The sequence below is a fragment of the Myxocyprinus asiaticus genome, chromosome 33 (assembly GCF_019703515.2).
Source record: "Myxocyprinus asiaticus isolate MX2 ecotype Aquarium Trade chromosome 33, UBuf_Myxa_2, whole genome shotgun sequence".
In the NCBI taxonomy this organism is placed as follows: domain Eukaryota; kingdom Metazoa; phylum Chordata; class Actinopteri; order Cypriniformes; family Catostomidae; genus Myxocyprinus; species Myxocyprinus asiaticus.
Window position 1 is genome coordinate 26,649,914 of NC_059376.1, and position 16,623 is coordinate 26,666,536.

A 16,623-nucleotide genomic window follows, 5' to 3' on the forward strand; every position below is an offset into this window, starting at 1 on the left:
TTTGCCTGTATTCCCACTTGATTTCAAACTAACTCAGCTCTTTCTACACCCTCAAAATGTGTCTTACGCATTTCTTTCCATCAAAGCCTCCATCAGAGCTTTCTCAAGAAAATATAAATGCTCTTATTTACATTTATTTGTGCACTAGTTGGAGAGACTCACACATTTTTAAATAAAAGCCTACAAAAACTTTTACTCAATGGAAGAAAAACATTCCCTGAAGTAAAATTAGATTAAAAAGATATGACAGAAAAGGAAAGGACAGAAAAAGTAAAGTTCAGAGGCGAGCATTTTTTCTTTAGATATCATTACAAACAAAATTGAAATTGAAATTCTGGCCCTTGGATTAATCAAAACAAATATACATTTTGGCTTCAATATCATGGAAGGAAAATATTCATAATTCAATAGGCAATTTCTGTAATATAGGCCTAATATTTTTCCTGGAAATTAAACCAGAGAAGCATTAAAATCTTCTATAGTCAACATCAATTAATCTTGAGTGTTGTTGAACTTAAAAGGATTTGGGACAGGCTTGTCATTGCAAGAAAGAGATCCTGAGCCTTTTAACACAAACACCCTTGCGTAGTCTGGAATTAACATTCTGGTTTACGGACATCTTCCACTTAAAGTACATCTGATTTTGTTTTTTGTATTTGTGTACATTATACTTTTAAAAGAACTTCAGTGTAAAGCATGAAAATTTGACTCACAGTGTGTATGTAACCGACAGTAATGACACAGTTATATTTGTGTACTGAATTGCAATTGGTCATCTTTCTAACATATATTTGCATAGTGAATGGCGATCGGTCTTGTCTTTCTTGCATATATTGAACTGTTTATAGTCGCTTTCACACTATACAGTAGTTATTTGTTGATTCTTGTGTGCAGCTGGCAGAAAACAAGGTGCATTTTGATTGGTATGACAACAGCAAATTGTCTCTCACCTTTTGCTATATGCAGAATCAATGCATAAAACCTAAGCTTAACTTAAGTTTTTTTATTGTGCTTATAAACCAAAGTATTTCCTTCAGGAAATGCAAAACTGATCAACATATTACCATATTGCATACATTCTTGTCCAGAATAAAAACAAAATGGTTACTGTTTTGAATCAGAGCACTTCACTCTAAAAGGCTGTGTCCACTTTGCCATTGATTGAAGTTGATTTAAGGACTTAATATAGTACCTTAATAAAGGGAGGAATGAAGTAGGGGCCGCAGTTAAAGTTCCAAGCTATTTCAAAATCAAATCAAATCCCTTTATTGTCACTCAACCATATACACAAGTGCAACAGTGGGTGAAAGTCTTGGGCGTAGTTCCAAGCAACATAGCAGTATGACAATTACAATAAACATCTGATTTACACATAACACAGTTTACACATCTTGTTGCACAACACAATATACAATATACACCTAATAATATCAAATATACAGTATACACAAAATACGAAGTTTGTATACAATAAAAATACACTGTACAGATACTGCGAAATACACAGAAGGCAACAGTTCAAAAAGGTAGTGGGCAGGGTGAGTGGGGTCCAGAGTGATCTTTCCAGCTTTTTTCCTCACTCTGGATGGCATTTCTACGGGCAGGGGTTCCCTTAGAGCAGGTCTCAAGGTGTGTCATGGTCACGACAGATGCCTTGAATTCGGGCTGGGGTGCCATGTGCAACAGGCAGGCAGTATCGGGGCTCTGGACAGGGCCCCGCCTGCAATGGTAGATCAACTGCCTAGAGTTGCTGGCAGTATCGCTGGCCCTGTGGAGGCTTCGGCCATTGATTCAGGGCAAGCATGTGTTGGTCCGGACTGACAACACAGCAACCGTGGCGTACATAAACCGCCAGGGCAGTGTACGCTCATGTCGCATGTCACAACTCGCCCGCCGCCTCCTCCTTTGGAGTCAGCAGACGTTGAAGTCTCTGCGAGCCACTCACCTCCTGGGCGTCCTCAACTGTGCAGCGGATGCGCTCCCACGACAGGTAATGCTCCGAGGAGTGTGGAGACTCCACCCCCATGCAGTCCAGCTAGTTTGGGAGATATTCAGGGAGGCACGGGTGTTTGCCTCCTGAGAGTCCACGCATTGCCCCCTTTTTTACTCCCTGTCTGAGGCTCCCCTCGGCCTGGATGTCTTGGCGCACAGCTGGCCTCGGGGGCTGCGCAAGTACACGTTTCCCCCAGTGAGCCTCAATGCGAGGCATGCAGCAGCTTGCGTTGGTTCTCAGACCTGATGCTGGACTGGACGTGGAAGATCCACAGAGATGCGCTGTTAGTTCTGTGTTGTCCTTCCTACAGGAGGGGCTGATTGAGATTGAATCCTCCTAGGCCGTGCCTGATTCCCTCTTGGGATCTCTCTGTGGTCCTACCTGCCCTACAGAGAGCCCCCTTTGAGCCCCTGGAGCAGGCCGTGCTCAGCACTTTGTCACTGAAGATGGCCCTCCTGGTGGCGCTCACTTCTATCAAGAGGGTTGGGGACCTGCAGGTGCTGTCTGTCACCAGCGAATGCCTGGAGTTCGGGCCGGCACACTCTTACGTGATCTTGAGACCCCGGCCCAGTTACGTGCCCAAAGTTCCCACCACTCCCTTTCGGGATCAGGTGGTGAACCTTCAAGCGTGCCCTTCAGATGAGGAAGACCTGGCCTTGTCATTGCTGTGTCCAGTTCGCTCCCTGGGCATCTATCTGGACAGCACGCAGAGCTTTAGATGCTCAGAGCAGCTCTTTGTCTGTTTTGGAGGGCAGCAGAAGGGGAAAGCTGTTTCCAAACAGAGGCTGGCCCATTGGATTGTGGATGCCATTTCTTTGGCTTACCAATCACGAGAACTGCTGTGCCCCTTGGGAGTCTGGGTGCACTCCACTAGAGGTGTTGCATCCTCCTGGGCACTGGCGAGGGGCACCTCTCTAACAGACATATGTAGAGCAGTGGGTTGGGCTACATCCAATACCTTTGCGAGGTTCTACAACCTGCGTTTTGACCCGAGTGTTACAGGGTAACAACTGGTAGGCCGGGCAGCCGGTCGGGTGTATCGCTTGCATTTGCACCATTCACCTTTCAAGATGATAATGTGCACTATCTTGTCCACAACAGTTCCCCGCAATTGGTGAACACTGGATGCCTTTTCGTTTTCTTAAGCACTGTTCGGTGACAAACTCGGCAGAGGAGTAATGCCGCCAGGCCCAGTACTTGTGGTATGCCCCTTTTCAGGTGAGCCCACGTACTTGGGCTCAGTGCTCCATACGTGGTGATTCCCCCCTCGGTAATCCCGTATGATGCGTTTCCACTGTTCGGTTTCCCCTCAGGTGAACCCTGTGTTTCCCCTCGACAGATCTTCGCTCTGTCTCGGCCACTGTTGCTGTGTACCCTCTCCTTAGATAGGGTCCTCCCCAGTGGCATCATTCCATATGTGAACTTCCCCGTCGGTAAGTCCATGTGAGGTATTCTCCACATGTTAACCTCCCTCTGGTATTATGTGGTTTCCGTAGTGTTCTCCCTCCTGGAGAGGGAAGAGCACTTTTATTCTAGCAGGTGCTTGGTGGGAAATTGCTTCATACAAAAATCAGGAAAGGCCACCGCCTGTAGCCTCCTCAGGTAAGTGCCTCCTCCCGCCCTTAACGGGACCAGGGAGATGCCTTACCTAACCCAGCTTGCCCGTGTCCGCTCCTCCGTACCTCGTGACATGGTTCAGCGCCTGCGCTGTTTCGTATAGGAACCCCCTAGTGTCACTACATCGACACAACGTGGAGTGAGTGACAGACAAGAAACTTTGTTACTGATGTAACCTCTGTTCCCTGATGGAGGGAACGAGACATTGTGTCCCTCCTGCCGCAGCACTGAACCGACTGCTGACATGGCCGGGACTCTCTCTCGGCTCCTCAGCACAAATCTGAATGAATGGTGCACACCATCTCCTTTTATACCCATATGTCCAGGGCGGAGAGTGGCATGCAAATTCCACTCGCCAATTTTCATTGGCCTTTTCTGATTAAAGCAAAGGTGATTGGGGCTCTCAAGAGCGAACCCCTAGTGTCACTACATCAAAACACCGTCTCGTTCCCTCCATCAGGGAACAGAGGTTACATCAGTAACCAATACGATAATGGGGATGGGAAGTGCTTCAAATGGGATCCGAGCTGGTCCCATCCTTGTCACGAGACAACTGCCACTCTTCACACAAACACACCTGCCCGCCATAACATTAACCTGCAAGTGCACTGTACATGATAGATAAAGGTTGTCAATGTTTTTTAAAAGCAAAGACAGACAATCTTGTTTTCTGTGAGGTCTAACCTATGACATGATTTATTGTGACCTGAAAGACCACATTAAATCAGTTTTGTTTCTTTTAGTCCATGTCTATTAGCTTTGATGCCATCTGTATGCTAGTGTACTCCTAAACATTGACTAAATTAACCTTTATCAGATGTACACATTTAAAATGCACAGTCTTTCCCTAGCAGAAATGGTGGAGGAATATATGGATGATTCATCTTGCACTATGCAGATTTTTGTCCATTCAAACACTCTCTTGATTGTCACCTCCCCCTAATACCACCTCCAACAGACTATCAAGTAGCAAACTGACGTTCATGGCTGTGACATAACTAAAGCCTATTGGCTATTTTAAAGAATTAGCTTTCTATATATCCCACCCCAAATTCCTATTTTAATAGGAAATATGTCAAGCAGAGAAAAAAAAAAAAAATTCATTTGTTAAGCAATTTCATGGAGTCTTTGCAAGCTTGATTTAGCCTGTAGTAATAGATCAATGGATTGCTAGAAGTTCTAAGTGTTTCATTCACAGTAGTCTTCATTTACAGTTTACTGCTCCTCTGAGGATGTGTAAACATAAATACAATTGATTACATCCCTTTGGGAGCTCTGTCGTGCAGCCCATGGGCTTGTATCTCCCTCAGCATGACAACATGTCTCCCACTGTGCAATGCTAGCATGACATGGTTACCATGGCTACCTCTCTCTCTCTCTGTCCCTTTATTTCTTTTTGCTCACTCTTCTGGTCTTATCCTTTTGCTGCATCTTTACAGTCATTGCTTCTATTCAAGTTACTTTATTTTTAAAAAGCTGGCAATATTATTGAAAGTGTCAGTCACTTAGCTTGAAACGTGAATACGTGGATAGTGGATACCCGAACACCACCCATATGTGCTTCTAGAACATTGAATTTCAAGGGCAATCTATGGAGTTGGTCCTCCCTTTGCTGCTATTACAGCTTCCACTGTTTTGGGAAGGCTTTCCAATACAGATGTTGGAACATGTCTATGGGGATTTGCTCCCATTGTGATAGAAAAGCATCAGGGAGATCAGGCACTGATGTTGGGTGATGGGGCCTGGCTCACTGTCTGCATTCCAATTTATCACAAAGGGTGTTCTCTGGAGTTCAGGTCTGGGTTTTATGCAGACCAGTAAATTCTTCACCAGACTCAGTAGACATCATTTTGTGCACAGGAGCATTGTCATGCTGGAACAGAAAAGGTACACCCAATTCTACTAAGGAGATTGCATGGCTGTATGCTTTATTATATTTATAATAGCCAAACACGTTAATTAGAAGGGGGTGTCTAAATACGTTTGGCCATGTAGTGTATCAGTCACATCCTCCCATTGCTTACAGAAAACCTCTGTAGTGATTCAAATCACCTTCACTGGAATCTTTCTTCCTCTCCATTTCAGTCTCCAACTTTTTGATTATTTCTTTTTTTTTTTTCACCTTTTAGATTAGTTAACAGTGTTGCCTTGAGATGAAAGCTCAGCCGCTGATTTTCACTGAAATCATGCTTGTTAGAGATAATGTACATATGTTTTCACATAGCTGGATAAATGTGTTTAGCATTGATGTATTTAATTTGGATGACTCTGTAGGAGCTGTTCCCTTTTTCTGGGTAATTTAATTGATAAATGATAATAAAGAAAAAAGACACAGCCTCCTTTGGTTGTGTTTGGAAATGGGAAGTTAATCAGGTTGAAGACTAATTACTTTTTCGGACAATTTTTGCAATTCAATTAAATTTTATTTGTATAACACTTTTTAGAATACAAATTTCTCAGATTCCGAAGCAGTTTTATAGTTGATTGTAATTGCTAAAGATATTTGAATATAAATGCTTTACAATCATACTGCACGTACTGTAATTATTTTAGACAGTATGACTGTCACATGCAAGGTAATGAAAGAGGGCAAATTACAAAGTCATACAATTTTTGTAAATTGCAACACATATTTTAGACATGTGGGGGGACTTAAATTAAATTGCATTTACATAATTGATACAAAAGGCCCTGGTTGAGATATTGTATGCTTTGTGAAGCAAGTCATCTTTCTGACTGTCAACATAAATTGCAAGAAAAACTTGCTTGGCAAATATTCATTAAAAATAATATTATGCTGAAAGCGATGTACAGTTATAGAATCAAAGGTATTTAAAACTTGTTAAGGGATTGCTTTTATAATAACACAGTTTAATAAACTATGTTTAGTGTCTGGTCTCGTCTTCTTACTTTTACATTTGTCTCTTTCAGATAATTGCCTTTGTCTCCCTCTTTTTCATCTTGGTGTCCATCACTAACTTTTGCCTGGAGACCCTCGAGTCCTTTAATGAGATTCATTATCATAATGAATCAATTTTGGATGGCAACACCACTGTGATCATCAGCAACCCAGAGGTGGAGACCAAACCAGTGCTCACTTTAGTGGAGGGAATCTGCGTGGTGTGGTTTACCTTCGAGTTTCTAGTCCGCATCATATGCTGCCCAGACAAGAATCGCTTTGTCAAGAACACGCTAAACATCATTGACTTTGTTGCCATTCTGCCCTTCTATATAGAGATGAGTTTAAGTGGCCTCACGTCCAAAGCTGCCAAGGACGTCCTGGGCTTTCTGCGTGTTGTCCGTTTTGTGCGCATTCTACGGATCTTTAAGCTAACCCGACACTTTGTGGGTCTCAGGGTTCTTGGCCACACCTTGCGGGCAAGCATCAATGAGTTTTGCCTCCTCATTATCTTTCTTGCCCTCGGGGTTCTCATCTTTGCCACTATGATCTACTACGCCGAACGTATCAGCGCAGATCCCAACGACCCTAGTGGCAGCAGACACACACATTTCAAGAACATTCCCATCAGCTTCTGGTGGGCAGTGGTCACCATGACAACACTAGGTTATGGTGACATGTACCCTAAGACATGGCTAGGCATGATGGTTGGTGCTTTATGCGCGTTAGCAGGCGTGCTCACCATCGCCATGCCAGTGCCCGTTATTGTTAACAATTTTGGGATGTACTACTCATTGGCTATGGCCAAGCAGAAGCTGCCCAAAAAGAAAAAGAAGCACAATCCAAACCCAGACATGGTGATGGACTCAGCCTCATTTGTGAAGTCTGAAAGCAGCTCGCCAAGGAACAGCACACAAAGTGATACATGCCCTCTTGCTGCCGAAGAAAACATCGGAAGAATCCGCTCTGGTAAGATATCAGAATTTGCGGTAACAATTTGCAATAAGGTTGTATTTGTTAACATTAGTTAACATGAACAATACTTTTACGTCACATATTAGTCTTGGTTAATGTTCATTTCAACATATACTAATATTTTAAAAATAAAAGTTGTTTACCTTAACTTTAGTTGATGAATTGTGAACTAACAATGAACAATTGTAAATGTATAAACTAACATTAACCCAGATTAATACATGCTGTAAAAAGATACTGTTCATTGTCAGTTCAGGAAACCTAATGCATCAAAGCTAAAGTGTGTAACTTTTTCAGTGTTAAAATACTTTCTCCTGTAATATGTAGAGACAGCTGTAAGTAAGCCATTCCTAGGTTAATTTAAAAAAAAAAGTCTCTATATGTGGCTCTACAAAAATTCCTGTGTTTGTTTTAAGCAACACGTATGCAACAGCATTAACTCAACCAATGCCGTGAGTTGGGTGGGAATATCTGTTTCTTGATCAACAACAGACAGGGGCATATTCTGAAAAGTTTTTGAAAAAATGTGTTTTTTATTTTGTTTTTTGTTTTGTTTTTTGCAATTCAGTTCTGTGGTGCTAATGGATTTCCTTTAAGAAAGTGTTTTCTGACACTATTGATATTGTACATGTTTGCCAGTAATGGGATGAAGGAAATTATGGGACTAGACAAAACTGTACCACCCTAAAAGATTTCACTGCAAGTAGTGAAATTATTGAAGGTGAAGTGTTTAATTTTATATATATTTTTTAGATACTTCTACTATCCCAGCTTAATGTGCAGAGACAACTATAAGTAAGCCATTTATAGCTAGATTCCCCTAAAAAGGGTAAACATTGTGGCAGTTGGGGCAGGGCTATTGGTTTGTCTGACCAAAGGAAGATCTGAAAAGTGTTCCGGTAATCTGTTTAAAATCAGTCTTATTTTTGCCATTTTGTTTGGTGATCCTAGAGTCACAGAAATTATACACTTCACCTTTAAATCAGTTCTCTCTTCATGATTAGCATTGTCATGTCCACTGACACCCATGTCTGTCTTTTTCAACTCATTGTCAGATTCAAAGCAGAATGGCGATGCTAATGTCACCCTTTTAGAGGAGGAGGCCTGCAGTCTGACTCAGCCACTCTCACCGAACGAGAGGTGGACACTGCGTTGCTCATGCAACAGAGATAAGGCCAGCTTGACAGAAGCAACTTGCTTCCTGTTGACTTCAGGAGACTTTTCTTGCAGACCAGAATCCACCATCCACACAGGTAAATAGGAACTGATAGATATAGAAGTTGTCATGTCCTTTTAGGTAAACAGCACTTATAAATGTAAAAGATTTGGCTAAAGGCAGAGGCTATTTTCACTAATTGCAAATAGCGATAGATGCTATTTACACCCCGGTGCAAACAGTGGCAAATACTATCTGCATCTCTAATTAAATTCTAACATACAGTATATGGGCATCACTGCAGCGTGTTTATTGTGTTTATTTATAGTCCCACAGACACCCTACCCCTAAACCTAACCCTAACTTTTCCTTTCAAAAATTAATCATGTTTTTATTACAGTTACCTTAGTATCACCATGGTATTTTGTAGTAAAATCATAGTAACCACAAAATTAAACATGGTTACTATATTACCACAGTATTATTGTAGTAAAACCATAGTTAATTGCATTAAAACTATTGAGTTCCGCCACAAATCATGGTTACTTGAACATTGCTATAGTAAAACCATGGTTCATTTTACCCGGATCAAACCTTTCTCTAAACTCCCCGACCTTCACAGTGACTGACTCACTGTGAGGAATATTTATTTATAATATTTATAATATACATTTTATTTATATAAAATAAAGGAAATTTTAATAGTGGAGACCGGAATCAGGATGGGGAAAACAGGGGCAAAAGGGGCAATCAAACCCAGGTTATCTGTATGGGTAAAACACTTCGACAGCGTCTTTACACACCACACCAAAAAAGAAACACTTGGAGATGCAGTTTGTCTTCAATTTCAATGTTTCCACCAACATTTTTGAGTGCAAATAGCCACACTGTGTGGTAGGTGCTATTTACACCTAGTGCAAATAGTCACTCTGTTGACTAAATTAATTTATTCTAATGCTTAACTATACTGTAGTTAATTTTTTTAGATCTTTAATCTCAGTTTATTGCACAGAACATCAGAAATGCATGAACAAATTCATGTAGTTAGTCCCTTATATTTGTGCCAAAACCTAAAAATGTAGGGTTTGATTTTTGTGGGTCTCAAAAAGAAATGACTAATTTTGGATCTGATGATATTAACATAATAATTTGAAATAAATTATTTTATTATGTGACAAGAAAGATACGTGAAGTGATGAGAGGGTCATGAATTATGCAGGAAATCAGTTGTCTGGGCCAAGCATCATTACACATTTTTTTTTTTTTACCACAGAATGCCATGATAGAAACTTTTTCACTCTTCTGGGTTTTAAAATGCTGAAGTAAATGATTGCAGGCTAAACTTCTAAAGCGGTTAATGGGAGACCACAGCAAATATAATTTTTGCTTACCTGTTTGCGCAAACAGCAAAAGGAAAAATCCACCAATACGTTTTCACGACTTTCTACAAGAGGAAAAAAAATATGGATTCCAAATTTACTGTCATTCCCAGTCAGAGGCGTCATGCCCATTCAGACCTTCGATAATTAAATTAAATAGTTATTGCATGTAAAAAAGGAAGTCTGTGGCAGAAATCTTTATTCATATGTCTAAATTCTGTCAGTCTAAGTCCAATCGAGTCACGTTCGCTATACGTGGTGTCCAGCGGCTGCTTCAGAGTTCGTGTTCACAAGAGAGGTCGAGCACCAAGGGAAACAGCTGTGTTTTATTAATAAAAACTAATTAATTGCATTAACTTCAGTGCAGTTAACATTTGACAACTATGTCTGATCTGTGTGGAACAGTCAGTCAGTCGGTTATGGACTATTATACCACGGTTCTGACTGGTTGACAGATGTTAAAGTGTGCAATTATTTTTCAGTAAACGCATGGCTATGAAGTAGTTCCAGGTCTTGACCGCATAACGGTTCCATATCACTTCGCCAAATTATTTCAGTTATTTCAAAGAGCCGTACAGGCTACCACTGCAAAATAATGAATAAATACAAAAATATTGGCTGAGTTCATTGTATAAGAATGACAAACAATGTCTGTAATATCCTAAATTTATTTCAGTTTCGGTTAAAAAGTGTACACATACTTGAACAATACAACAGTTTCTACAGTATATTATCTGAAATATCTGTGGAAAGCACTCTCATGCTCCCCCTCTCTTTCGCTCTCACACACACTCCCACATACGTGGACACACATACAGTACATAGACGCATTACGCACACAGTTATTCCCGAGCAAAAACAGAGCTGTCATTACAGTGCACACGTGCATATCAGTGGGGTTCAAAACAGTTGTTAAGGTTTACAACAAGTCAAGTCAAATCATTTTTATTTGTATAGCGCTTTTCACAACACACATTAATTAAATAATAATTGTATTTAGAACCCCTGTGAGCAAGCTGAAGGCGACTGTGGCAAGGAACACAAAACTCCATAAGATGTTGGTTAATGGAGAAAAATAACGTTGGGAGAAACTGTAGTCACTGTAGTGGCCAGTTCCCCTCTGGCTAAACAGCATGAATATAATGCCAATATTAGTTATTTATGTGCAGTGCAGGTCAAGTAAGTGTTAAGGTCCAGTGTTTAAAAAAAAAAAGATTTCTTATGAACTGTAAGACTAATGAATGTCTAATGTCTTTGAAGTTCATCCTGGATTAACTGCAGAAGTTCACATAGATGCATTGTCCTTTGTTAGTTGGCTGATGAAGGCTTTTGTTGGCAATTAAATTATAGTCTATGTATTCCATTTCAAGAGTGTAGTCCATCAATAGACAAAGGTGATGCAGGCAGAGATCAATGAGGTGCATCGCAGTTCTACTGGCATGTCATTTCGTTGAGGTTTGGTGGGGTCCATCCTATGTCCAAGGTTCAGTCAGTGGCATATGAAGTATCTGATGTCTTACAGTTGGAGTTTGCATCAGTTCATCCTCTGAAGTCCATCGTAAAAGATTGAAGTGATGTCTGGCTAGCACCAGCTGCATTTAGTCATCATCACTCAGAGAAACATAGCAGTGGAGTCCGACACCAAACAGGAACGGAGCTGGATCTGGCCAGCTCCGATAACCTTGGGATATGGTTGAGACATGGAAACAAATAGAATAATATTAGCGTAGATGTCATTCAATTTTATGCAGAGTTATCGATCATGATAGATGTTTCTGGTTCCGGCAGACCTAACTAAAGCAGCCTAATTATGAATTGATGGATAAATTAGGTGTATGTCTGGCTAAATAGATGAGACTTTAGTCTAGACTTAACTGAGTGAGTGTGTCTGCATCCCGAACAGTGTTAGGGAGACTATTCCATAGTTTAGGAGCCAAATATGAAAAGGATCTACCTTTTGTGGATTTTGATTTTCTAGGAACTATTAACAAGCCAGAATTTTGGGGGCCTGGGTAGCTCAGTGGTAAAAAGATGCTGGCTACCACCCCTGAAGTTCACTAGTTCGAATCCCAGGGCGTGCTGAGTGACTCCAGCCAGGTCTCCTAAGCAACCAAATTGGCCCGGTTGCTAGGGAGGGTAGAGTCACACGGGGTAACCTCCTAGTGGTCGCTATAATGTGGTTCGTTCTCGGTGGGGCGCGTGGTGAGTTGGGTGCGGATGCCGCGGTGGGTGGTGTGAAGCCTCCACACACGCTATGTCTCCGTGGCAACGTGCTCAACAAGCCACGTGATAAGATGCACGGGTTGATGGTCTCAGACGCGGTGGCAACTGGGATTCATCCTCTGCCACCCTGTTTGAGGCGAATCACTACGCGACCACGAGGACTTAAAAAGTGCACTGGGAATTGGGCATTCCAAATTGGGTGAAAAAGGGGAAAAATCCCCCCAAAAAAAGAAAAAAAAGAAAAAAGAAAAAAGAAAAAAAAACAAGCCAGAATTTTGTGATTGTAATGAACGTGATGCAATATAGCATGTCAGAAGGTCACTTATGTACTGTGGAGCTAGACCATTCAAAGCTTTGTATATAGTTAACAGAATTTTTTAATTAATACGAAATTTAACAGGTAGCCAATGTAACGATGTTAAGATGGAGCTTATATGATCATATTTCTTGGTTCTAGTCAGCACTCAGGCAGCTGCATTTTGAACCAATTGAAGTTTATTTATTGAACTTGCTGGACATCCTCCCAGTAATGAATTACAATAATCTAGTTTTGAGGTCATGAATGCATGAATTAGTTTTTCGGCATCAGCAACAGAGAGCATGTGTCGTAACTTAGCAATATTTCTGAGGTGGAATAATGCTGTTCTACAAACATTGGAAATTTGATTTTCAAAGGACAGATTTGTATCAAATATAATACCCAAGTTCTTTGCTGTAGAAGACGACGTAACACTACATCCATTGAGAGTCAAATTAAATTTTAGCGGCTTATTTTTAGAGGTTTGCGGTCCAATAATTAGTACCTCTGTTTTGTCAGAATTGAGTAGAAGGAAATTTCTGGCCATCCAATCTTTAATTACATTGATACACTCTGCTAATTTGGAGAATTGTGAATTTTTGTTGGGTTTAGAAGAAACATAAAGTTGGGTATTGTCAGCATAACAGTGGAAGCTTATTTCATGATTCCTGATAATATCTTCCAGGGGAAGCATGTATAAGGAGAAAAGCAGAGGCCCTAAAACTGATCCCCATAGTACTCCATACTTAACTTTTGTTTGATTTGACAATTCCACGTTTACACATACAAAGTGGCAGCGGTCTGATAAATTGGACCTAAATCATGCTAATGCAAGTCCACTAATGCCAACATAATTCTCCAGCCTATTTAAGAGAATGTTGTGATCTATCATGTCGAAGGCAGCACTAAGATCTAAAAGCACTTGAAGAGAAATGCAGCAGCGATCAGATTATAAGAGCAAGTCATTTGTAACTCTGATAAGTGCAGTCTCTGTACTGTGATGGGGCCTAATCGTGCGTTCCATTTGTCTCGGAAGTCAGAGCTCCGAGTTATTTTCCGAGTTCTGAGACTGGAACTGACAAATGGAACGCCCCCGATGACGGAATTCCTACTCGGAAAGTCGGACGAACTCAGAGGACCCCGAGTTCAGAAAGCAAGATGGCTGCGAAGAGCATCGATTGTAGTATGCTGTGGGTTTAAAGTTTTTTTTTAGCACTTTTGTCTTTTTTGTGTCCAATTTAGTAAGTCATATACACAATACTGTATTACCGATTGTTACGATCCTGTTATGTGTGAATTACCACGTAATGTGTTGTTTATAAACTGGTACAGCTAAAATTGGCTAAGTTGCTGCTGCTAACAACAATAATGGTCGCTGCTGCTACAAGAACAATGGTCAATGTTGCTACAACAACACTGCATAACGTTACAAACCGTAAAACCGTTTACACATTAACCCCATTAGGCAAATTTATATTGCAAATATACGTTTATACCTCCATAGGGCATTGCCCTTTGTTTACACAGCTGGTTCGATTAAAACGTGGTTAGCATGTTTTGATACAATCAAATACGCGGAAACATTAACATACCTTCTCTGCTTTCTGTCATCTTCCTCGAGGTCTCTTAGGTGAAGGGCATACTTATTTTGTAGCTCTCTGTACTCCAAAAGAGCTAGTGCAACAATTACTTTCCTGGAGGCGTTCATCTTTTTTTCCGACTTGTCATGTTGTGTGTAATGGAACGCATCCAACTTGGATTTCTTGTTTTTTTTAATGGATATGACGTCGATCCAAGTCCTGAGCTCCGACTTCCGAGACAAATGGAATGCAGCATAAATCCTGACTGAAATTGTTCATATACCATTTCTCTGTAGAAATGAACATAGTTGGAGGACACTACCTTTTCTAGTATTTTCGACATAAATGATAGATTTGAAATCAGTCTGTAATTAGCCAATTCTCCAGGATCAAGTTGTGGCTCCTTAATAAGCGGTTTGATAACTGCCTTTTTAAAGTTTCTTGGGACATGTCCTAAGGATAGCAAGGAGTTAATAATATTAAGAAGAGGTTCTGAGATTAGAGGGAATAGCTGTTTTAAAAGCTTAGTTGGTATTGGATCTAACCTGCATGTTGTGGTGTTTGTTTTTTTATATGTTTTGTTAGCTCTTCATGACCTATGACAGCGAAGGACTGAAGTTGCTCGTGAGGAAAATTATGAGACACTATTTTCTGAGGTGCTGTGACAGTTGATTGCATAGTTCCAATTTCATTTCTGATTATTTCAATTTTATCAGTAAAGAAATTCATGAAGTCATTACTGTTGTGCTGCGACGGAATATCTGGTTCAGTTGATGATTTATTCCTAACCAATTTAGCCACAGTACTGAATAAACACCTAGGATTGTTGTGGATATTTTCTATGAGTTTGCTAAAATATGCTGACCTGGCAGCTTTTAGTGCCCGTCTGTAGCTACAGACACTATCCTTCCATGCATCGCAAAATACCTCTAATTTTGTATTCTTCCACTTGCGGTCCATTTTCCGAGCTGCTCTCTTGAGAGCATGAGTGTGATCATTGTACCATGGTGCCGGTCTTTTTATTTTAATTTTCTCGAAGGGTGGTGACACTATCAAGAGTGCTAGAGAAGTCTGTATTTATATTTTCTGTTAGTACATCAAGTTATTCTAGACTTTTTGCCTTACTGAGTATGTGAGACAATTCTGGATGATTATTAGTGAAGTTATCTTCAGTTTACAAGAATAGTTCTACCTGAACGATAGTGTGGTGTAGATTGAGTGACATTAGCTGATTGCAGCAAACAAGAGACGAGGTAATGATCTGAGATGTCATCGCTCTGTGGTAGAAGTTCTTTAGTATCAAAATCAACTCCAACTGACAGAATTAAATCTATTGTATGAATATGGCAATGAGCTGGTCCTATCACATTTTGTCCTGACTCCAAGAGAGTTGAGAATATCATTAAATGCGAATCCCAATGTGTCATTTTCATTATCTATGTGAATGTTGAATTCACCAACAGTTAAAGCTCTATCTACATTAACTACTAGATCTGATAGAAAATTTGCAAATTCACCAAGGAAATCTGAGTACGGCCCGGGTGATCTATATACTGTAGCAAATTCAAAAGACGACAGAGATTTTTTTATTTATATCTGACGGTGTCACATTAATCATTATTAGTACAAAAGATTTAAACTTATATCCTGTCCTCTGAGTAACACCAAAAACTTCACTGTAAATAGTAGCAACACCTCCTCCTCGACCATTCAGATGAGGCTCATGTTTATAACAATGACCTGAGGGAGTAGATTCATTTAAACTAATATATTCATCCGGTTTAAGCCAGGTTTCAGTCAAGCAGAGTGCATCCAAACTATGATCTGTAATAATTTCATTTACAATTAGTGTTTCGGTAGAAGGAGATCCGATGTTTAGTAGCCCTACCTTTATATGATTTTTATCTTAAAAAACATTTTTTTCAAGTTTGACCTTAATCAATTTTTTTCTAAATGATTTAGTGAGGGGTTTGTGTTTGGTAGTTTGGGGAACAGACACAGTCTCTATATAATATCTAGGTGATACAGTCTCTATGTGTTGTAGTTTATGTGACCTGTGTGACATCTCAAGGCAGCTAGCAGACATTCGGTTTAACCAGTTTGACTGCTTCCTGACCTGGGTGCCAATTAGTCAAATACTATCACTATTAAGACTATGAGCCAAATTACTAGAGAGAAGAGTGGCACCTTCCTTGGAGGGATGGAGTCAGTCTCTCTTTAGCATGTCAGGTCTACCCCAAAAACTCTTCCAGTTGTCTATATACACTATATTGCCAAAAGTATTCACTCACCCATCCAAATAATTGAATTCAGGTGTTCCAATCATTTCCATGGCCACAGGTGTATAAAATGAAGCACCTAGGCATGCAGACTGCTTCTACAAACATTTGTGAAAGAATGGGCCGCTCTCAGGAGCTCAGTGAATTCCAGCGTGGTACTGTGATAGGATGCCACCTGTGCAACAAGTCCAGTCGTGAAATTTCCTCGCTACTAAATATTCTAC

General features: G+C 40.4%; 1 protein-coding gene across 1 annotated transcript in view; it reads left to right on the plus strand.

Annotated features, from left to right (window-relative positions):
• The window catches only part of LOC127424202 (potassium voltage-gated channel subfamily C member 4-like), an 89,507-nt gene that overhangs the window by 61,604 nt on the left and 11,280 nt on the right, over nt 1-16,623 (plus strand). Inside the window, exons 2-3 of the mRNA XM_051669181.1 lie at nt 6,542-7,478; nt 8,540-8,737. Of these exons, the coding sequence (XP_051525141.1) occupies nt 6,542-7,478; nt 8,540-8,737 (1,135 nt within the window). The remainder of the gene's footprint in view (nt 1-6,541; nt 7,479-8,539; nt 8,738-16,623) is intronic.